The 24789-nt window shown below is 26.3% G+C and overlaps 1 protein-coding gene across 2 annotated transcripts in view; it reads right to left on the reverse strand.

Annotated features, from left to right (window-relative positions):
- The window catches only part of bun (TSC22 domain family member bunched), a 612850-nt gene that overhangs the window by 153722 nt on the left and 434339 nt on the right, over positions 1-24789 (reverse strand). For both annotated transcript variants that reach the window (XM_075296938.1, XM_075296937.1), the window contains one exon: positions 7143-7194. In XM_075296938.1, the coding sequence (XP_075153053.1) occupies positions 7143-7194 (52 nt within the window). The remainder of the gene's footprint in view (positions 1-7142; positions 7195-24789) is intronic.

Here is a 24789-nt window from a genome sequence, read left to right on the forward strand (position 1 = left end):
ATTATGAAGCATACTTTGGAAAATCATTTCATGTTTCTTTAGCATTACTTGTGGCTTAGGAAAGCGAAAATACCAAAAAATAATTTCTATAACATTAAGCATAGAACTGATTTTTGGATTAGGAAAATACCTTCTCAAATAAAGAGCAAAAATTACTATGCAAATTTCAAAAGCAATTCTTTGGACTTTGTTTTGTAAACCAATATCAATCATTTTAATTTTCTTTGTATTTTTAACTCGTTTATTATTAGTATTTATGGCATACAACCAAGCAAACTAATAACTTAATATATTTACCTGTGCCTACGTTAACAAAACAAAAAATCTAACCTTTAGATAATTACAATCAATGATTTATTCAAAATGTAAATCACAAGTTTGGGAGTAAATTACATTTTCAAAATGCCATGGCCATTAATCTCAAACTGAATGTGGAATAGGGGCAATTATTGAAATTAGAACAAGGACACTGAACTCAAACCGTACTACAAGAATCCCCCTAAATCCATATCCATTACCGAAAAATTGTCAAATGTATTATGGGAAAACAATCGAGTACAATAGCCTTAGTAGCTACCATACAAAAGAACATTTCAAAAGCTAATTCTATAAAATTCCCACAATGATATCATCAAGCTTTCTCAAGAAAAAAAAATATAGTATACTTTTAGGGTTAGTAGCACCAAAGTATACAAGCGTTCCATTTATTACTCAAACAGTCACTGTTTTACTGTATATTGTGCTTTGACCTTTTCAGGACACCACTAACAATCAAGTAACCAAGTGTTCTTAATGTACTTGACCCCAAAAAATAAAAGAAAATTGGCAAGCATTCTATCACGTATATTGTATTCTGCTGATGCTTGTAAACATTTTAAGCATACCTTCTAGGGTGTGTTTGGCCAATTTTATGTAGCCTAATAATATTTACTGTATTCCTAATCTTTACATTCCACGGACGAAAAAGTGTTTAAATGATTGCCTATTTGGTAAAAGTGTTCAACAAGAAAATTACTTTGCGAAATTTATTTACTGACTTATGGAAATATTTAATGGCAAACAGGGACTAGTTAAAATTTTATAGCCTACTTTTGGACACTTGAGAATATTGCATAAAATATTTTGTGAATAGGAAATTAGTGTGAATTATGGAAATTTCGGAATTAGGAAAAACTCGAGGTATGCAATAGAGAATGAATTTAATTTAATTTCATAGAGGAAGAAAAGTTTGACCAATATTATGTTATTGATTGATTGAGTCAAGTAAACCCTTAATATCATATTAGGATTGACCTAACCAACTAAAATAAATGAAATATTAATTATTATTGATTAAAATCAATAAATGAATTATTTTGTGGCTATTTGTTCACATAGTTCGATTTTTTGTACACGAAGTCATTTTTATATTTTTAATGAGTAAATTTAAATTTCAAGTAAATTTCTTACTTATTGCAAGTTTAAGATATAAATATGTTGCATACTTTTAGATGCTACATCTGCTATTGAAGGTAGGAAGAAAAGAGGATGAATGGAAATGAAAAGCTTATTTTTTATAGTTTAAATATATTTTTAATCAAAGTATTAAAAACGTTTGCTTCTATTAAATTCTAAGGTATACTTTTGGAGGACACTCAATTCTAAAAACATATATACAGAATCCCATATACAAATAAATATTTTTAAATAAAATCAGTAATTGAATAATTTTGTGATTATTTTTTCACATAGTTAGATTTTTTGTACATTAAGTCATTTATATATTTGTAATGACACGTATTTAATTGATTTTTTACTTATTACAAGTTTAAGACATACAAATATTGCATACTTTTAGATGCTACATCTGCTATTAAAGGTAGTAAGAAAGGAGGGATAAATGGATATGAAAAGTTTCTGTTTTATAGCAAATTTTTTTCAATCATTCAATACTAAGGCATACTTTTGGGAGATATAAAAATCTAAAAACACATATGCGGGAACCCATCTACAGAAAATTTTTTCGAGATATTCCGTTTTTTAGTAAACGCTCTTCGGTCTTTAAATAAATTCTATGGAAGAAGAAAAATGATTTTCATGGTAATAATTGTCAATTTTTATACATGAGACTACAACAAAGAGGCATGAAAAATTTATCGATATAGATGTGACTTTTTTAATCACGCGATTTTTGACCATGCTGCTTCAATAATTTTTAGTAAAACCAAGCTGCCTAAACTCTTCAATTAAAAGCTTCAAAAAAAATATGTCGTATACAATTAGGCGAAATATAAGTGAACTTTATAAAGCATACTTTTGGGAAGCATCATCATTTGCCCAATATTTTATCGAGGTAAACTTTTTTTTATAAAAAACTTTTGGTAAAATGGTTGAAATAATTTCTATACAAATATTATCGATAGCATTGCTTTTATAAAACAAGAAATAGTTTCAATTGAAATAAGAAAGAATAAAAAAACTGACCATTGCCTACATTAGGGATCTTAAAAATTGTTTCAAATCTCTTCAACTGCACCATAAGTGGTATACATTTGGGCGCATGTGCTTTTTACAAATAATTTCTATACAAATATTATCGATAGCATTGCTTTTATAAAACCAGAAATAGTTTATGTCGTGTACAATTAGGTGAAATATAATTGAACTTTATAAAGCATACTTTTGGGAAGCATCATCATTTACGAAAACTTTTATCGAGGTAAACTTTTTTTTATAAAAACTTTTGGTAAAAGGTTTGAAATAATTTCTATACAAATATTATCGATAGCATTGCTTTTGTAAAACCAGAAATAGTTTCAATTGAAATAAGAAAGAATAAAGGAAATTACCATTGCCTACTTTAGGGATCTCAAAAATTGTTTAAAATCTCTTCAACTGCACCATAAGTGGCATACATTTGGGCGCATGTGCTTTTTACAAATACTTTCTATACAAATATTATCGATAGTATTGCTTTTTTAAACCAAGAAATAGTTTCAATTGAAATAAGAAAGAATGAAAACAAGTATATACGGCCGCAAGTTCGGCCAGGCCCAAGGCTTATGTACCCTCCACCATGGATTGCGTAGAAACTTCTACTGAAGACTGTCATCAACAATCGAATTACTTGGGTTGCGGTAACACTTGCCGATGGCAAGGTATCTTAAAACTTCCTAACACCGTAGTATATACCACATAGTCCATACGTGGTATGGATTAAATACGAATATAATTAAGTTTAAAATTTGTATAGAAATAACATTTTGACAAAATAACATTTTCTATAGAAGTAAAATTTGGAAAAAATTTTCAATAGAAATAATATTTGGAAAAAATTTCCTATAGAAATAAAATTTGGAAAAAATTTCCTATAGAAATAAAATTTTGACAAAATTATCTATAGAAATAAAATTTTGACAATGTTTTCTATAAAAATAAAATTTTGGTAGATTATTTTTGGCTCGAGTGGCAACCATGATTATGAACCGATATGGACCAATTTTTGTGTGATTGGGGATCGGCTATATATAATTATGGACCGATATGGACCAATTCTTGCATGGTTGTTAGAGACCATATACGTACCAAATTTCAACCGGATCGGATGAATTTTGCTCCTCTAAGAGGCTCGGGAGGTCAAATCTGGGGATCGGCTTATATGGGGGCTATATATAAATATGGACCGATATGGACCAATTCTTGCGTGTTTCTTAGAGACCACATTCTAACACCAAGTTCCAAATTTCAACTGGATCGGATGAATTTTGCTCATCCAAGAGGCTCCGGAGGACAAATCTGGGGATCGATTTATATGGGGGCTATATATAATTATGGACCGATATGGACCAATTCTTGCATGGTTGTTAGAGACCATATGCTAACACCACGTACCAAATTTCAATCGGATCGGATGACTTTTGCTCCTCTAAGAGGCTCCGGAGGTCAAATCTGGGGATCGGTTTATATGGGGGCTATATATAATTATGGGCCGATGTGGACCAATTTTTGCATGGTCATTAGAGAACATATACCAACACCATGTACCAAATTTCAGCCGGATCGGATGAAATTTGGTTCTCTAAGAGGCTCCGGAGGTCAAATCTGGGGATCGGTTTATATGGGGGCTATATATAATTATGGGCCGATGTGGACCAATTTCTTCATGGGTGTTAGAAACCATATACTAACACCACGTACCAAATTTCAATCGGATCGGATGACTTTTGCTCCTCTAAGAGGCTCCGGAGGTCAAATCTGGGGATCGGTTTATATGGGGGCTATATATAATTATGGGCCGATGTGGACCAATTTTTGCATGGTCATTAGAGAACATATACCAACACCATGTACCAAATTTCAGCCGGATCGAATGAAATTTGCTTCTCTTAGAGCAATCGCAAGTCAAATCTGGGGGTCCGTTTATACGGGGGCTATACGTAAAAGTGGACCGATATGACCCATTTGCAATACCATCCGACCTACATCAATAACAACTAATTGTGCCAAGTTTCAAGTCGATAGCGTGTTTCGTTCGGAAGTTAGCGTGATTTCAACAGACGGACGGGCGGACATGCTCAGATCGACTCAGAATTTCACCACGACCCAGAATATATATACTTTATGGGGTCTTAGAGCAATATTTCGATGTGTTACAAACGGAATGACAAAGTTAATATACCCCCATCCTATGGTGGAGGGTATAAAAATTCACATATAACATTTAAATCCAGAACATTGTTTAAAATCTCCCCAACTGCACCATAACTGGCATACATTTGGGCGCATGTACTTTTTACACATTTAGCATACCTTGGGGAGCCATATTACCGCAAAATTTATTAGAATTTATCTCGCAAAGGACATATTTTGACCTAATGAATAATATAATGCAAAACAAAGCTTCTTTGTTTTAGACACTTTCTCTATTATGATAATTTGCATTTCCATTTGGGAATCATAAATAATAAATTTCTAATCAAATGTTTTACTGAGAACATGTATATTATCAAAAGACTATTAAAACCTTATAATCGCACAATTATCAAATTATTTGGTTTTTTTTATTTTCATTCCAAAATATACGGTATGACTTTAATAAATGTTCTATTGTTTGATTCAATTTTGTTTTTGGTTGCTTTTATTTACAAAATAATTATTGTTTTTATGAGTAACCAAATTGAATTAAATGACAATAAAACATACAAATGTCATTACAAAGGTGTGGTAAAGAAAAGAAATTAAAGAATCAAAAGAAAAAAATATAAAAACAAATGACGATAAATATCACCAGAGGATTACGTGATTGTGTGACGACGCACATAATAACCAAACGATTAGCTTCAAGAATTTAATGGACTTGAACGAAATGACAAACGAACGGACAAGCGTTTAGAGACAAAAAAAATTTAAAGGGTTTGACATACGACCTGTGTTATTTTACGTGCTATTTGTGAAAACAAAATAAAACATTAAAAATGAAAACATGAAATGAATTAGAGCTTCAAATTTCTAAGCTATTAAATTTATAAACAATAAATTTATTTCGGGAGCTATTTGGGGTGATAATTAGCAAAGGTTCCTAAAAAAACAATTTGACAATAAAATCAAAACAAAACGCCAATGTTTTTTTTTTGGAAAACAATGCTAAAATAATAATATACGTTATGCCTGACTTAATTTGCACGAAAAAAAAATCGCCAAAATAAAAAAAAAACAATGAATTCACCCTGGTAGCTTAGTCTTTGATGTGTGTGTGTGTGTTTTGTTTTTAATATTTCAATATTAAAATTGATAATTTTTCTAACAGTTGTTAAAGACCTTTGTATTGCTTTTCAAGTAGAACATTCCACAAGGTTTTTGAAATCCAAAGTTTATGACATTTATTGACGCATTTAAATTTTTGCTATGAAATAACAATTGAGATTATTTTGGCCATTGTCTTGTCTTTCTTTAGGGGAAATTCTGGAATAAAGGACATTTAAAATATGGGATATTTTATATATCCATAAATAACAAGAAAATCTTATTAATGAACAAACAAAATTATGCATTAATTGAAATATTGTATTTAAATAAAAAATAAAAAATCTTATGTTTTGAGTGAATATTACTCCGTTTTTTTGTATGACTAAATTGTTGCATATTGAAGAAATTTGGTTTAAAAAACATTTGGATTTTAGTATAAAAATTTTAAATTTCTATTCACAGCTTTGTCGGCAAATCTATTCCTCTATTTAAATTCAAAAAGTGTAGCCTACATTTAGGATCCTTCTTTATAAAAAAAATGTTGCATATTTTCAGGCGTGGGCAGAGATGGCTTCAAAAACATTTGGATTTTAGTATTAAAATTTCTATTCACAGTTTTCTTGGCAAATATTTTCCTCTATTTAAATTCAAAAAGTGTAGCACACATTTAGGATCCTTCTTTATAAAGTATATATTAGGGAAATGCTTAGAAAATCTCCTGAATGACATATTTTTAGGCGTGGACATAGATGGTATCAAATACATTGTTAAAATTATACATTTCTATTCACAGTTTTCTTGGCAAATCTTTTCCTCTATTTAATTTCAAAAAAGTGTAGCCTACATTTAGGATTCTTCTTTATAAAGTATATATTAGGGAAATGCTTAGAAAATCTCCTGAATGACTGTTTTAATATAATTTTCCTAGGAGATAACATTTATCCAAGCCACCATGGTGCAATGGTTAGCATACCCGCCTTGCACACACAAGGTCGTGGGTTCGATTCCTGCTTCGACCAAAAAATTTTTCAGCGGTTGATTATCCCACCTCAGTAAAGCTGGTGACATTTCTGAGGGTTTCAAAGCTTCTCTAAGTGGTTTCACTGCAATGTGGAACGCCGTTCGGACTTGGCTATAAAAAGGAGGTTCCTTGTCATTGAGTTTAACATGGAATCGGGCAGCACTCAGTGATAAAAGAGAAGTTCACCAATGTGTTATCACAATGGACTGAATAGTCTAAGTGAGCCAGATACATCAGGCTGCTAACCTAACCTAATATTTATCCAAGCAAAACATTTCTTTTAATTATCTCTCTGGCTTCTTAAGAAAATACTTCGTTTCGTTTAACTACAATGCTAAACTGCAGTATACTTTTGGGAAAACCTATAAAATGTATACGAAATTTTCAATTTACTTACCATTGCTTGCTCGATTTTATTATCGATGGCAACTGCACTTGTTCCAGATGCACTGAAAAGACAAATGAGATAAAAAAATTAATAAAAAAAATATTTTTTTTTTAATAAATAGACTTAAAAACACATTTTGCAATGATTTTTCAAATTAATATTTTCAGATATTTTAAGCAATGGGAATATAATTTCATAGAGGAAACGAGATCTTAATCATTAATTAATTCAATCAATTTTTATTTAAAAATTTTCAAAGTTTAATAAAATTTTAAATAAAGAAGCATTGCTGATATTTGCCCTGTATATAGCATGTGTATACCGTGAAACCTCTCAAACTTGGACACTCTGAAAACCGGACACCTCCGAAACGTGGACATTTGTATGGGGACATTTGCTATATTAACACATTAAAAATAACAAATCTGGACAAAATTTAGGCGACCGTGAGTGTGCCCCTTTCAGAGGTTTCACTGTATACCCTTAAAATAATTTTTAAATAATTTATCAATTAAAATAGAATTGATATTTGAAAGAATTTCCCTTTAAATTAAATATTTTGTTTCTATTGCATACATTAAGGCGTAACCAATTTGTTTTACTAAAAATTTTAAATAAAAAATTATTGCCTGTGCACAGTTCTTTAAAATATTTTTTAAATATGTATCAATTAAAATGAAATTGATATTTGAAATAATTTCCCTTTGAATTTAATATTTTCTTTTTTTTAGAAACCTATTGCATACCTTAGGGTGTAAGCAATTTCTTAGATAAACCTACATATCTGCATAGATAGAAAATGTAAAATTTCTTTAAATAATTTTTAACCAATTTGTCAATTAAAATGAAATTGGTAGACCAATATAGAAAAATGGCATATTCATACACAGAAAACTATAGATTTTTGCTTTAGTTACGATATAAATTCATCAAATTAATTTTAAAAAAAATTTAATTGTTTCAAGAAATTTTTTTATATTTTTATATATTTTTTTTATAAATTCATCAAATTAATTTAAAAAAAATGTAATTTTTATTAAAAAATTAATTCAATCAATTAATTTTATTAGTTAAAAAATTTCACAAAGTTTATTAATTTAAAAGACAAAATATTGCTGCTGCTTTTATTTTTGAGTGTACATAGAATGTGCACATTTCTTTAAATAAAATTGTAACTAATTTATCGATTAATATAAAATTCGTATTTGAAGGAACTTCCCTTTAAATTTAATAATTAAATTTAAATTTAAAATAAATTGCAACTCTTTTTAGCTTGAAGCTTGCTTACATTCATGTATAACTCAAAATTATACAAAAAATATACGCTCAAAAGTATGATACCTATTTGTCATTTTGTATTTTTGAAGAAAATTTAAATTATATATTTGATAAAATATTCTTGATACTTTTTTTTTGTGTAAAATTGGCCTACCAATATATGAAGAAATTTTCTTAATAATAAATTTAATATTTTTATATTTTAATATTGAAAAATATTTTTTTTATTTCAACTGGTAATTGAATATTAATCCCATATATATATATTACAACCCCATCTATGACATATCTCCAATGTCTCTCTAGTCTATCGATCTTTCGGTATTTTTAGATTTTTATTTTGCATTTATTGAGTAATACAAAACTTTTGTTTACTGTCATTAAATACCATGTCTAAGTCTATTCTATTTTGCTCCTACATTTGACCTGAAAATATTATTCAATTGTATACAATAATCGTTCGGCTTAGATATCGTTAAATTTTGAATGGTCATAAACTATTTTATATTACAATAAACAACCAAAACACTGGGACACATCATCACATTCCCGTTGTATGGATTTCGCAAAAGTTTTAAAATCGTATATCCTCCAATTACGAATGTGAAAATGAAACATCAACACTATGGCGGTTCACTACGTCTGCGGCCAGAGAACTAGCTTACTGGAACTGAATGGAAAAAATGGCAATTCACTCACATAATAACATTTGAGAAAATTATTACATTTTTATTATTGCATAAAATTTGAAAACGTAGCAAAAACAAAAAAAAATAGATATATCAACACATTACGTTTATCGTACACTGAGAAGAAAAAAATTTATGAGATTTGGTGAAACTTGTAAAGTGATAAGCAAGTAGTTAAAAAAACTTGGACTTAATAAAAACGCTGCATACTGCTAGGCGATCTTTGAAATATAATTATACTTCGAAGGGAATAGGGAACTTAATAAAACTTTTAGCTACTCTTAGTTTTTATCACTCAATAAGGCAAATATATTGAATATACACATAATACAATTTAAAACTCTTAGAAACTTAAGAAGCATTTGATCTTAAAAGTTTTTGGGAGTTAAAAAAAGACAAATCTACATACATGTATGTTTAAACTGATATATGCCTGGATGTATGCAAAAAATGTATATAAATACCAAAACATATATTTGAAAGGGATCTCCCTCCACACGGAAAAGAGTATTCACAGAGAAAGAATATTTTTTTTGTTTCAATTATGAAAATGGTAGTATGGTGATATTGTTTGTGCTTTATTGACATCAAAATTCGATAAAGAAAATAATACAGTGAAACCTCTCACACTTGTACACTCCGAAAATCGGACACTTCCCAAAAATGGGCTGTGGTCTGGTGACGTTTTCTATATGAACACTTTAAAAATAGCCCCTCATAAGTGGACCCCCCCCCCCCCCCCAAATGTGGACAAAATTTAGGCAACCGTGGGTGTTCACTTTTCAGAGGCTTCACTGTAGCATATTTCTAGGTGCTCACATATAAAATTGGTAGCAAATATGGTGATTATATAGTAGTGATGAATGTTACATGCTAGATTATTTACTATGTTACTGCTTATTTATGTTGAAATAATGCTGCATACATTTGTGTCTTCAAACAGAACATTTTTCGTTACATACTTTTAAGGGTGTGAAGATAAATTCGCGAGTTAAATTCGTTGTTTGTGTCTTGGCTAAGCAAAATTCAAATTTGTGGAATGATTTTAACTTTGTGGGACGAATTTAACTTGTGGAAGGCATTCCAAAAAAAATAGTTTTTCTTAAAAATAGGCAACTTTGTGGTGGAAAAACTGCCAAACACCGTCAGTTATGTTATATGTAGTCATACTACACAAAAAAAATTTTTTTCTGATTCAATCACGAAATTTATTGATGCAATTAATTTTTTAATTGAAATGTCTTCAATCACAGAAATGATAGTATCAATTAAAAAATTAATTTAAGGTCAATTAAAAAATTTATTGATCCAATTAAGAAATTAATTGATAATATTAATTTTTATGATTGATTTTTGTTTCAATTAAAAAATTTGAATTGAATTGAATATTTTTTAAAACTCAACTAAAATTTTAATTGGAAAAATTTTCTTGAAAATTTATTCTGTGTATGCATTAGTGGTTTTATATCGTCGAAAAATTGATCCATAATAGATAACCGCTAATAACCTTCGTATACAAAAGTCAATATATCCTGAAGTCATGGACATAAGATAGTAAAATAAAAAAATAAAAACATCTAAGAGGTACCAAAATAAGATTCTTAAATAACTTCGAAAATCTCTTGCCCAGTATTTAAGATATAGTGTCATCAGATATCGGCAACATATAGCTCTAATATTGGATCGCCCATGGCTGGGAAACCATTCTAGAGGAATTGCCAGTGGTAAATATTGGCCTGGACCACAAACCAAAATCAAAAAATCAAAAATTTCATGAAGGGTAGTTGAGATATAGCGTCACCGATATCGGCTATATAGCGCCGATATTTTATCGCCTATATCTACGAAGCCGTTCTAGAGAAATTGACCAGACAAAATGCCAGTAATAGATATTGGTTATGACAAAAAATCAAAATTCAAAAGTCTCATGGACACTTTTTGAGCTATATTATCGCCAAATATCGGCCATATATAGCCCCGATATTGGATCGCCTATATCTACAAAACCATTTTAGAGGAATTGACCAAACAAAATGCCAGTAATAGATATTGATTATGACAAAAAATAAAAATTCAAAAGTCTCATGTACAGTTTTTGAGCTATATCATTGCCAGATATCGGCTATATATAGCCCCCGATATTGGATCTCCTATATCTAAGAAACCTTTTTATAGGAATTGACCAGACAAAATGCCAGTTATAGATATTAGTTATGGCAAAAAGCCAAAATTAAAAAAAAAAAAAAACAAAAGTCTCATGTTCAGGATCAAGACAATTTTTAGTAAAAGGCAACAACCGCTAAATCGCAATTACTCAGCCGTCACATTTCACCAGACTTCTTCGAAGATAGAAAGAACTAAACTCTTAGAAGAAGAAAATTAAACCATACGAAAATTTCCATCCATGGCAACCAGATGCAAAAAGCTTTTAAAAATAATAATATAATACATTTGAAATAAAACCATTATTTCTCAATGTGTAATATTCATCAAAACAACTCTACACTCACTTATTGCAATAAACACAATGTTCGTATATGGTAAGAGGAAGAGGGAATTGTAGTATTTCTATGATCGAGGTTTTCATCAATGTCTTATATAAGAGTTTATGGCCACCGACCGACCGTCCATGTTGTCGGTTTTACATCATTGTAGTTACCACTAACAACCAAACAAACAAGCAGCCGCATCAGCAGCATGTCAGTCGGTTGTCAGCAAAATAATAAACGGGGAGACTTAATCCACGGTACCCATATTCACAATGGTCATCATGCTTTTCTTTTAGCCCAAAAAACCAAGATTGATGGGGAAAGCATGACGTTACAAGCAAAAGTTACAAACAATAATAATAAAAGAAAATAAAAAAAAGCAACAACGCTTTAAAAAAAAAAAACATAATTATATGCAATAGTTAGTGAGGGTAAAAATATTAAAATAATTAAGGAAATTGATGACTAGATATTTTTTTAATATTAATTGCAAAATGTTACATATGTTTTTTATTGTTTATTTTGATTTTTGGCGGGATATTTGCAAAACAAAATTGTATACAATTTTATACACATAATAGTCTTAGAGATATTAGGAAAATTATCAAGTACATTGTTGATTATTTAAAACAGTGGCGTAAATGATCTCTGGGAATAATATCCAATAAAATAAAATAATCTTTCGACTTAGCAGATTGTTCTCCTTGGATTTATTATACATTATTTCATGGAAATTTGTTTAACATGAATAATTCAAATAAGTCGAACAATAGATTATTAACAATATTTGTTTTATATAAAAATATTGCATACTTTTAGGTGTGTGAAAGTATTTTACATTTTGACACACTTCTATAGAAATAAAATTTTGATAAAATTTTCTATAGAAATAAAATTTTGTCAAAATTTTCTATAGAAATAAATTTTTGAACAAATTTTCTATAGAAATAAAATTTTGACAAAATTTTCTATACAAATAAATCTTTGACAAAATTTTCTAAAGAAATAAAATCCTGGTAAAATTTTCTATAGAAATAAAACTTTGACAACATTTTCTATAAAAATTTTGACAAAAACGCTCAAAAACAAACCCAGCCAACTACATTCAAATCGATGATTTGAGTTTGGCAAAGGAAAAGAGATATGCTTGCAAATTTGTTTATGCAGTAGCCGACTATCAAACCTTTTTTCGGAAGGTTCACGTGCAGTTCACTTTGGGTTGAGTGAATTACCCAAATTTATTCTGATAATTGGTTGATAGTTTTGCTGCAAGTAGAGGATACTGATGAGGAATGTGGTAATTCCGAAACAGCTGTACATCCAACCATCTTGCAGTCTATAGGGCTTTGCCCAAATAAATTTGACAAGCATACTTTTCCTCTGTTGGTTAAGCTACACTTGTAGTTTAGTCAATGCATGGCTTTAATCTGAGATCAAAAACAACAATAAAAATTTTCTATAGATATAAACTTTTGACAACATTTTCTATAAAAAAGTATTTTGACAAAATTTTCTATGGAAATAAAATTTTGACAAAATTTTCTGTAGAAATAAAATTTTGACAAAATTTTCTATAGAAACAAAATTTTGACAAAATTATCTATAGAAATAAAATTTTGACAAAATTTTCTATAGAAATAAAATTTTGACAAAATTTTCTATAGAAATAAAATTTTGACAAAATTTTCTATAAAAATAAAATTTTGACAAAATTTTCTATAGAAATAAAATTTTGACACAATTATCTATAGAAATAAAATTTTGACAAAATTTTCTATAGAAATAAAATCTTGACAAAATTATCTATAGAGTTAAAATTTTGACAAAAGTTTCTATAGAAATCAAATTTTGACGAACTTTTCTATAGAAATTAAATTTTCAAAAAAAATTTTTTTTTCTATTGAAATAAAATTTTGACAACATTTTCTATAGAAATAAAATTTTGACAAAATTTTCTATAGAATTAAAATTTTGGCAAAATTTTCTATAGAATTAAAATTTTGGCAAAATTTTCTATAGAACTAACGTTTTTACAAAATTTTCTATAGAAATAAAATTTTGACAAACATTTCTATAGAAATAAAATTTTGACAAACATTTCTATAGAAATAAAATTTTGACAAAATTTTCTATGGAAATAAAATTTTGACAAAATTTTCTATAGAAATAAAATTTTGAGAAAATTTTCTATAGAAATAAAATTTTGACAAAATTCTCTATAGAAATAAAATTTTGACAAAATTTTCTAGAGAAATAAAATTTTGATAAATTTAATTTAATTTTTTTCCAAATTTTATTTTTATAGCAATTTATATATATATATATATATATATATATATATATATATATATATATATATATATATATATATATATATATATATATATATATATATATATATATATATATATATATATATATATATATATATATATACATATATATATATATATATATATATATATATATATATATATATATATATATATATATATATATATATATATATATAAATTGCTATAAAAATAAAATTTTGAGAAAAAAAATTAAATTAAATTTATCAAAATTTTATTTCTCTAGAAAATTGTATTAAAATTTAAATTTAAATTTTAGAAAGTTTTGACAAAATTTTATTTCTATAGAAAATTTTGTCAAGATTTTATTTCTATAGAAAATTTTGTCAAAATTTTATTTCTATAGAAAATGAAAAAAAAAAATTAAATTAATGATGCAAACATCAAAATAAAACTGGGCTTACATTTAAAGTTTTTTTTTGTTTTTTAAATCAAAAATGTTTTTCTGTCCATTTAGGAAAATTAGCCTAACTTCAAAGATACGACATTAACGGAGGGACGGACATTTCAATGATGAGTATTCTAAAATGAATTATAGAAAACATTTACAGTGGAAATTATAAATTTTCTTTGAATTAAACTTCTTCCTTTCCAAAAAAAATAGTATTTAATATGGGTAAATTTTGAAAATATATATGTAACTTGTATTTTTAAATCCTCCTGAAATTACTTAACTTTGGAAATAGTGGGATGGAAATTAATATTTTGTATTACTTTCAGTATTGCATATCTTTGTAAAAACCACTTAGCAAATATCATCGTTTATTGGCACACCTAGAAGTATGCATTATAGTTTAAGCATGTGCTGGCTATTCTAGCACATGCTGTCTTGGCAGCAAATTAAATTAATAAACTTGAAAATACGTGTCCTATTATATTACTTTAAAAATATGATATAAAAGTGTGTACAAAAGCGAGAGAAGATTATTATATTCGTACTATTTGCCTAAAACAGATTGTGCTCCCTTGATTTTAGGCCGCGTAATTTACACAATATTAAGGAGAATTCTCCCCTGATTAATTAAATTTTAATTAAAGGGAACTTTATAATCGCCGCTTCAAAAATTGTTTTCATTAAATTTAGGATAGGAATCGTGGGAATTTACGTCCCTCTATTAAAGTCGTATGTCTTTGATGTAATGCACAATTTCCTGAAAGTAAAGAAACACATTTTTTCTTTGTAGTATATTATATATTGAATTCAAATATAATTTTATTTCGATAGAAAATGTTATCAAAATTTTATTTCTAAAGAAAATTTTGTCAAAATTTTATTTCTACAGAAAATTTGATCAAAATTTTATTTCTGTAGAACATTTTGTCAAAATTTTATTTCTATAGAAAATTTTGTCAAAATTTTATTTATATTGAATTTTTTTTTTCAAATTTTATTTCTATTAATTTTTTTTTAATTTTATTTTATTTCTTTTAATATAAAATAATGCCCTCATATCATCAGAAACAACCAGAAGCAATAAATATTAATTCTCTATTATGGACTTAATACTATTGTATTCTCCGGGGATAATAAACAATTCTAAGGACTTGGTCACACCACAACAGACAGTCAGGCTGGCATTTACAGACAGTTACGTGTCTCAAAGACCATTAATTTTAACCAAGTACGCAAATTGTAAAAAAAAAAACGGAAAGAAAACACAAAACATCAAATAAATAAACATATAGCAATAATGAGAAAACACATAAACAAAATGGGAATGAACATAAACAAAAACAGAACCTCTCCGTAGGGGGGCTGCCGCCACCTTCATCATGGCAATAATAAGCTCTTTTTCACGACCTCCACAGTCAAAACACATACCAAAGGCATGAGTGATATGAAATTTTCTACATGAAGTAGGCATAGTATAGCGCTAAAATAAAAAAAGGTTGTTTGTAGGCAAAAACAAGAGAAATGAATGAAGAAAGAATAACAATAACATACAAAATGACAGGCATACAGCGATAGTAATTCTCTATGGTAAAGAATTCACAGTCAGCAGATGTCAACGGCCTTTTAAACACGCGCGAATGGCATATACTACAAGCGTAAACAACATCTATGTCTTATGGTTGCCCTACTATAGGGAAAAATTATAATGAAAAATAGCTAAAGTTTACGATTATATCAATCACAAGGAGATAAAAATGGTCCTTCGATATGAGACAAAGAGATTACTCTAATTGCTCGAAGGACCAATTTCCTAAATAACTAAAAACTTTAAAACGGTCCTTCGAGATGACAAAAACGTTGCAGAAAATTGACTTTCTTTTTGAATAAAAATATTAAATTTAAGATATAATAAATTTTAAAGTTTCAAAATATATTAAATATTACGCTACTATAGTCAAAAACCCATTGAGCGCCAAATTACAAAGAGAAAATGAAAATGGATAGGCCACACACTTAGAAAAGGTCCTAAGAGCATAGCCAAATCCGCCCTGGATTGGTACCCTCAAGGCTCCAGACGATCTGGCCGTCCTAGAAATACGTGGCGCAGAACTGTTGCACTGAGTTAAAGGAAAAAAAAATAGTCAAAAACACAAAATGGTCATTTGAAGCTACATTCAAAATAAAATATTAGAAAAGACGAGATACGACAAAAAATTATACCTTGGATATTATTAATCCTTAAAAAGCCATGATACCATAAGAATTCTAGTTACAATTTCACAATTTTAACTTGAAATGGCTTGGAAGAAATATTAAAATTTTCCCCAAATTTTATTTCTATAGAAAATGTTTGTCAGAATTTTATTTCTATAGAAAATTTTGTCAAAATTTTATTTCTGTAGAAAATTTTGTCACAATTTTTTTTCTATAGAAAATCATGTCAAAATTTTATTTGTATAGAAAATTATGTCAAAATTTTATTTCTAAAGAAAATTTTGTCAAAATTTTATGTCTATAGAAAACTTTGCCAAAATTTTATTTCTATAGCAAGTTTTATCAAAATTTTATTTCTACATAAAATTTTGTCAAAATGTTACTTCTATAAAAAATTTTGTCAACATTTTATTTCTATAGACAATTTTGTCGAAAATTTATTTCTATAGAAAATTTTGACAACATTTTATTTCTATAGAACAATTTGGCAAAATTTTATTTCTATTGAAAATTATGTCAAGATTTTAATTTTATAGGAAAGTTTGTCAACATTTTATTTCACTAGAAAATTTTGTCAAATTTTTATTTCTAAAGAAATTTTTTGTCAAAATTTTATTTCTATAGAAAAGTTTGTCAAAATTTTAGTTCTATAGCTAGTTTTATCAACATTTTATTTCTACATAAAACTTTGTTAAAATTTTACTTCTATAGAAATTTTGTCAAAATTTTATTACTATAGTAAATTATATCAAAATTTTATTTCTAAAGAAGTTGTTTGTCAAAATTTTATTTCTATAGAAAATTTTGTTAAAATTTAATTTCTATAGAAAATTTTGTCAACATTTTATTTCTATAGGAAATTTTGTCAAAATTTTATTTCTATAGAAAATTTTATCAAAATCCTATTTCTAAAGAATTTTTTTGTTAAAATTTTATTTCTATAGAATAGTTTGTCAAAATTTTAGTTCTATAGCAAGTTTTATCAAAATTTTATTCTACATAAAATTTCATTTAAATTTTTTCTTCTATAGAAAATTTTTTCAAATTTTTATTTCTATAGAATATTTTATCAAAAATTTATTTTTATAGAAAATTTTTCCAAAAGTTTATTTCTATAGAAAATTTTTGTCAAAATTTTATTTCTATAGAAAATTTTGACAAAATATCACTTCTATAGAAAATTTTGTCATAATTTTAATTCCATAGAAAATTTTTTCAACATTTTATTTCTATAGAAATTTTTTTCAAAATTTTATTTCTATGGAAAATTTTGTTAAGATGTTATTTCTATAGCAAATTTTGTCAAAATTTTATTTTTTTTTTACTTCTATAGAAAATTTTGTCATAATTTTAATTCCATAGAAAATTTTGTCAACATTTTATTTCTGTAGAAAATTTTGTCAAAATTTTATTCCTATAGAAAATTTTGTCAAAATTTTATTTCTATAAATTTTTTTTCAAAATTTTATTTCTATGGAAATTTTTGGCAAAATTTTATTTCTTTAGAAAATTTTGTCAAAATTTTATTCCTATAGAAAATTTTGTCAAAATTTTATTTCTATAGAAAATTTTGTCAAAATTTTATTTCTATAGAAAAGTTTGTAAAAATTGTAGTTCTATAGCAAGATTTATCAAAATTTTATTTCTACATAAAATTTTGTTAAATTTTTACTTCTACAGAAAATTTTGTCAAAATTTTATTTCTATAGAAAATTTTGTTAAAAAAAATTTTATTTCTATAGAAAATTTTGTTAAAAAACATTTTATTTCTATAAAAAATATGTCAAAATTTTATTTCTATAGAAAATGTTGTCAAAATTTTATTTCTACAGAAAATTTTGTTAAAATTTTATTTCTATAGAAAATTTTGTCAACATTTTATTTCTGTAGAAAATTTTGTCAAAATTTTATTCCTATAGAAAATTTTGTCAAAATTTTATTGCTATAGAATTTTTTTCAAATATTTATTTCTATGGAAATTTTTGTCAAAATGTTATTTCTTTAGAAATTTTTTTCAAAATTTTATTCCTATAGAAAATTTTTTCACATTTTATTTCTATAGAAAATTTTCTCAAAATTTTATTTCTATAGACAATTTTGTCAAAATTTTATTTTTATAGAAAATTTTGTCAAAATTTTATTTCTGTAGAAAATTTTGTCAAAATTTTATTTCTATAGAAAATTTTGTCAAAATTTTATTTCTATAGCAAATTTTGTCAAAATTTTATTTCTATAGAAAGTTTGTGAAAATTTTATTTCTATAGAAAATTTATGAAAATTTTATTTCACTAGAAAATATTATTTCAATAGAAAATTTTGTCAAATTTTTATTTCAATAGAAAAGTTTGTCAAAAATTTATATCTATAGAAAATTTTGTCAAAATTTTATTTCTATCGAAAGTTTTTTCAAAATTTGATTTCTATGGAAAATTTTGTCAAGCTTTTATTTCTAAAGCAAATTTTTATTTCAATAGAACATTTTGTCAAAAATTTATATCTATAGAAAATTTTGTCAAAATTTTATTTCTATCGAAAATTTTTTCAAAATTTTATTTCTATGGAAAATTTTGTCAAGCTTTTATTTCTAAAGCAAATTTTGTCAAAAAAATTTTTTTTCTATAGCAACGTTTGTCAAAATTTTATTTCTATAGAAATTTTAGTCAATATTTTATTTCTATAGAAACTTTTTATCAAAATTTTAGTTCTATTGAAAATCTTGGCAACATTTTATTTCTATAGACAATGTTGTCAAAATTTTATCTCTATAGAAAATTTTGTTAAAAACATTTTATTTCTATAGAAAATTATGTCCGAATTTTATTTCTATAGAATATTTTGTCAACATTTTATTTCTATAGACAACTTTGTCAAAATTTTATTTCTGTAGAAAATTTTGTGAAAATTTAATTCCTATAGAATATTTTGTTAAAATTTTATTTCTTTAGTCAATTTTGGCAAAATTTTATTTCTTTAGAAAGTTTTGTCAAAATTTTATTTCTTTAGAAAATTTTGTCAAAATTCTATTTCTAAGAAAATTTTGTCAAAATTTTAAATTGTAACCAATCATACTGTATAGATTATGCTACAGTGTAGGTCAAATCTTAAGAAGAGCTCTGAACGAATCGATAGTTAACATAATTATTAAAATAAACTATATTTTCACAGTTACTTTGACTACTCATAAAATCGTTGAATAAAAAATCAAATTTATCATTATCACAACTATGCAATTTTTTCTGTGTATAAAATAAAAGAAAATATAAAATAATTTACTCCTTTGAGAAGTTGGTTGGTCTTTTCATCGATGGACACGTACGCCGCCTACTGTCATTTGAATGACAACTTGACGTTGTTGTATTGCTGGTCACAGGCTAAGGACGTGTTTATTGTAATATTTCAGTTATAATTAATTTTGGAACGTGACAAATACAATAAATAGATATTAATTTACAACGACACAAAGGGATTAACAACATAACGTAGGACAAAATAAACAAATGATTGCATATAAACAATGTTTTGTTTTGTTTTGTTTTTTCTTCTATTCGCAATACAAAAGTCCGCTACGAAATATTGCAAATTATCATGATAAACGAAAAGAAAGGAAAAAGTTAATATTTTCAATTGACCATAAATGGATACAAAAAAAAAAACACGCAAATACATATTTTCTCTTCACAAAGAATCTCAAAGTCATATAGACTACAATTTAAATGTGAAATTTATTGTACAAGATACTAAAAACAAAAGTTAATCGCCACCACAAAGATCAGAAATTCTATACTTAATAAAGAAAGAAATATACGAGAGGAAATTTAATGCAAGGACTTAGTTTTCCTGAATTTTCTTTTGAGCTTGGGGACAATCATCCGTGATCTTAGGACAATCGTTATGTTCTTATTGTTAATCTTAATTTAATTTTTAGCAAAAATTTTCAAGCTAGCACACTATATTAAATTTTCGATTGAATTGCTTTCCCAAATGCCTTTATTTTCTTCACCTACGAAGAGGCTTATTTATGTTTAATTTTTTGGGTGTATGAAAGAATTTTTCATTTCTATGTAACTCACTCTTAACCAAATTGTGTTTAATTCGTCATCGACTTACCTGAAAATATAAAAAGAAAGTTGGGATTATTAGTATTTATTATCAGACTTTTGTAAAAATTTATATTTCAAATAAGCTTAACTAAATATTTAATCAATGTAAATAATTAATTTTCAGTAGCCCCTAAATGTATGCAATATTAGCTTCTTTTTATTGGATATTTGTCTTTTTAAATTTTTGTAATCTTTAATTTGTAATTTGTATTTATTGAGTATTTTTTTACATAAATGTTAAGGTTGTATAAATTGTAGTAAAAATATTATTAGGGACACCTAAAAGTATGCAATACTATAATACAAAATAAAAACTGATTGTTGAAATACGACTTTTAATTGTGCCAAACCTATATTTCATTGTCATATAACATAACATACACAGAAAAAATGTTCACTAAAATTTTTCCAATTAATGTCTTGAATTTTAAAAATATTCAATCAAAAATTTAATTGATTCAAAAAAATTTTAATTGAAACAAAAAGCAATCAAAATTTTTTTTATTTTTTTTAAATGGATCAATTTTTTTAATATACTTTTAATTATTTTTTTTTTTAATTGATACTATCATTTCTGTGATTTAAGACATTTCAATTAAAAAATTAATTGGATCAATTAATTTCGTGATTGAATCAGATTTTTTTTTTTTTGTGAAGATATAACAAATGACTTGGTATGATTTTCTTTAGAGATTAGTCCCCAATATGCAAAAAAAAAAAGATTAACTTCAAATTTAAATCAATGTTTACCCTATAAATTCCTATAATAAGCTGCCCATAAATTAAATAAATTGACTATAAAAAATTTATAAAAAACTAAATACCGTAATTTTGTTATTTTTTCTATAAGCATTTTGTGCAAATTAATATTTCAAACATGCTTAATTAAAACTTTAATCATTCTATATAATTAATTTTCAGTACACCCTAAATGTATGCAATAAAAATCATGAAAAAAATTTTTAAAAATTATTTATTTGTCAAAATATCACACAATTTCTTAATTCTCATCCAAAACACTGAATGGGGATCACACCTTAAGAACTGATGCAAATTTAGTTCAACGGCTGTTGAAATGGTGGACATCCGTCCTATGACAAGTCCATGTTAAGTTCATCGCTTCTGCGCCAATTTTGCACCACTTTCGGATCCAAAAAGAACATTTTCAAAAATTTTTTGGCGACGCTCTTTTTTGCTGGGATGTCGAACACGCTTCACAATTCATTTGTAAAGAAAAATTACAAAATTATAATGTTCGCCTAAAAGTATGCAATACAAAAAACTGATTGTTGATACATGTCGTTTGTTAGTGCCCAATATATATTATCATTGTTAAACATATAATATTAATAATTTTCTTTTGCATTTGCCGTATTTTCCTGTATATTAGCATGACTTTCTTTGAAGATTAAACCCTTATATTAAAAAAAAAACTACGTAAATTTTAAATTTACATTAAAAAATTTCTGCGATAAATAGCCTATAAATTGGTTTTGAATATGGAAATAAACATATTATATCCAGTTGATCATAAAAAATACCTTAACTTTATTATTTTAATTGAGTTTTAATTAATTTTTGTTATAAAATTATATTTTCATAAAATGTTTAAGATACCTAAAAGTATGCAATATCATAATGTACCAAATCATTTATTAAAATAAAAACTAAATATAATGGAGAATTTTGTTAAATTATATATATAAACCTTTTTTAATTTAATTTCACGGGAAAAATTTCACGAAAAATTTTACAATTAAAATTTTAATTGAGTTTTCAAAAATATTCAATTAAAAATTTAATTGAATCAACAAATTTTTTAATTGAAACAAAAATCAATCACAAAAATTAATTTAATTAATTTTAATTGGATCAATTATTTTTATAATTGGATCAATTATTTTTATAATTGGATCAATTATTTTTTTAATTGGATCAATTAATTTTTTAATTTACCTTCAATTAATTTTTTCAATGACCTTCAATTCATTTTTTTAATTGATACTATCATTTCTGTGATTGAAGACATTTCAAATAAAAAATTAATTGGATCAATTAATTACGTGATTGATTCAGAATTTTTTTTTTTGTGTTCGTACAAATATGTCGTCAGCTTTAAAAGGTGGCTCCCTATTATAAAAAAGTAGCACAAAATTAGGCACATTTTTTTTAAGAAAAAAAAGCAAAATTTAGTTTTCTTTCAAATTATAATGCTCCGCCATTATTTCTTCGAATTAGCTCTAAATACAATCACTATCACAATGGACTCGATAGTCTAAGTGAGCCTGAAAATAAATCGGACTGCGACTTTAACTTAACCCAACAATCATTTTATCTCTTTGTATGGAAGAAACCGGTTTACATCTTCTTTCCATATTTTCAGGCGTCACGATTGCCCGCCGCTTGATAGCGCCATGGGAAATGCAGAGGGAAATGGTGATCAAAACTGTAGTATTGAACGTATTAGTTCGTTTGTTTTTGTTGAGCCACCGATCACATCCGTAATTTGAAAGGGATACGGGTTCAAAATGTACAAAAACGAACTATTTCAAAAGTGGCAAGACGTGGCGCAAAAATGTGAAAAATATGAAATTTCTTGGCAAAGAGTGGCACAATAGTGTCCACGCTCGAAACATGTGGCAAATTTGCCACTAAAGTTATGCAACTGTAACACTACATAAAAGTCTTAGAAATACCTACTACCTAAAAGTATGCAATATCAAAATATTTTTTTTAATAGGTAATTTGTTATGCAATTCAATATGAGTGTAAAATTTAAAACGAAAATAGCACAAACGTTTCATATTTACATACACAATGTATACAATATAAAAACGGATCTCATTGACCATAAATGACAATCTTCACGAAATTCATTTAATTTTATTTATTAATTTTTGTAATCAGTATTTTAAGGTCTCACATAAGTAGGCAATACATATAAATCATTACAGATTATTGACAATTAGAAGCAGAACTAAAGCTCATAGTTTATTAAAATTGGCAACCAAAAAGTACATAACAGATTTGCAATGCACCCAAAAGTATGCAATATTACTATGGATTCCTGTAGTAATGAAATGGCCATATATATACGTAACTGAAATCATCAGTAACCAAAATAAATTTATGATTTAAAATTACCACAAGAACTAAATCTGATTTTTTTTTTTAATTGACAAAAAATATACATTTCACATTTTAAATACCCCCAGAAGTATGCAATATTACTATGGTTTCCTGTAGTGATGAAATGGCCATATATAAAATACGTAAATGAAAACCTAAGCAATCTAAAAATAGTTTTATTATGACCATACAAATATAATCTATCGTATTATATTACAAAATAAATATGCATCATTTACTTTCTCCAACAATCGCTTAAAAATAGGCTATATTTAAATTTATAAAAAAATAAGTTATTCAATAATATCATTAAATATTTTCCAATCCATATTTTATATAAACCTATAATTCATTGTCTATTATTCATATGTCACCTCTTCTATCGCATTTATTAAATCGGCATAATTTATTATACATAACTATATATTTGTTCTTGGCATTCATTTTTTCAAAAATATACACACCCATAGTTCTAGTTTTTTTTATGTTATCACAAAATGGCAAACAATCATAATTTATTCATGAAACGTTTATGGCCCAGTTACTTGAAAAAAAAAAACAACGACAAACCACCAACCTACAATACAAGTAACAGACCAAAAGCCATAATTTGAAATGTATGGCAAGATACCTGTAGATTTTTGTATTTTCTTCAATTCATGTAAAACAACCATAAAATATATCATAGCAATCTACCGAACCCACCATGTCCTTGAGTTCATTTTAAAGTGTAGATATTTTTTCCCCCATAGATGATTTTCAAGTGTTTGAGAACAATTTTGTTTTTAACGAGATTACTGGGCTTTAAGATTTTTTCTACATTTATTTTTTTGTTCTAAAGCTTTATGAAACTACACAGATTCTAGAGACTTTTAAAAAATACCTTCGGAATATTTGGAAGAAAAACAAAACGAAAAACCACTTAAGTTAGACATTCTGGTTTTGTTAAGATGTTGTGTGAGTTGATTTTAATTTTTGTTTCGTGTGGAAAAAAATTCGAAAAAAGCTT

Source organism: Haematobia irritans, chromosome 2 (assembly GCF_050003625.1).
Source record: "Haematobia irritans isolate KBUSLIRL chromosome 2, ASM5000362v1, whole genome shotgun sequence".
Lineage (NCBI taxonomy): Eukaryota > Metazoa > Arthropoda > Insecta > Diptera > Muscidae > Haematobia > Haematobia irritans.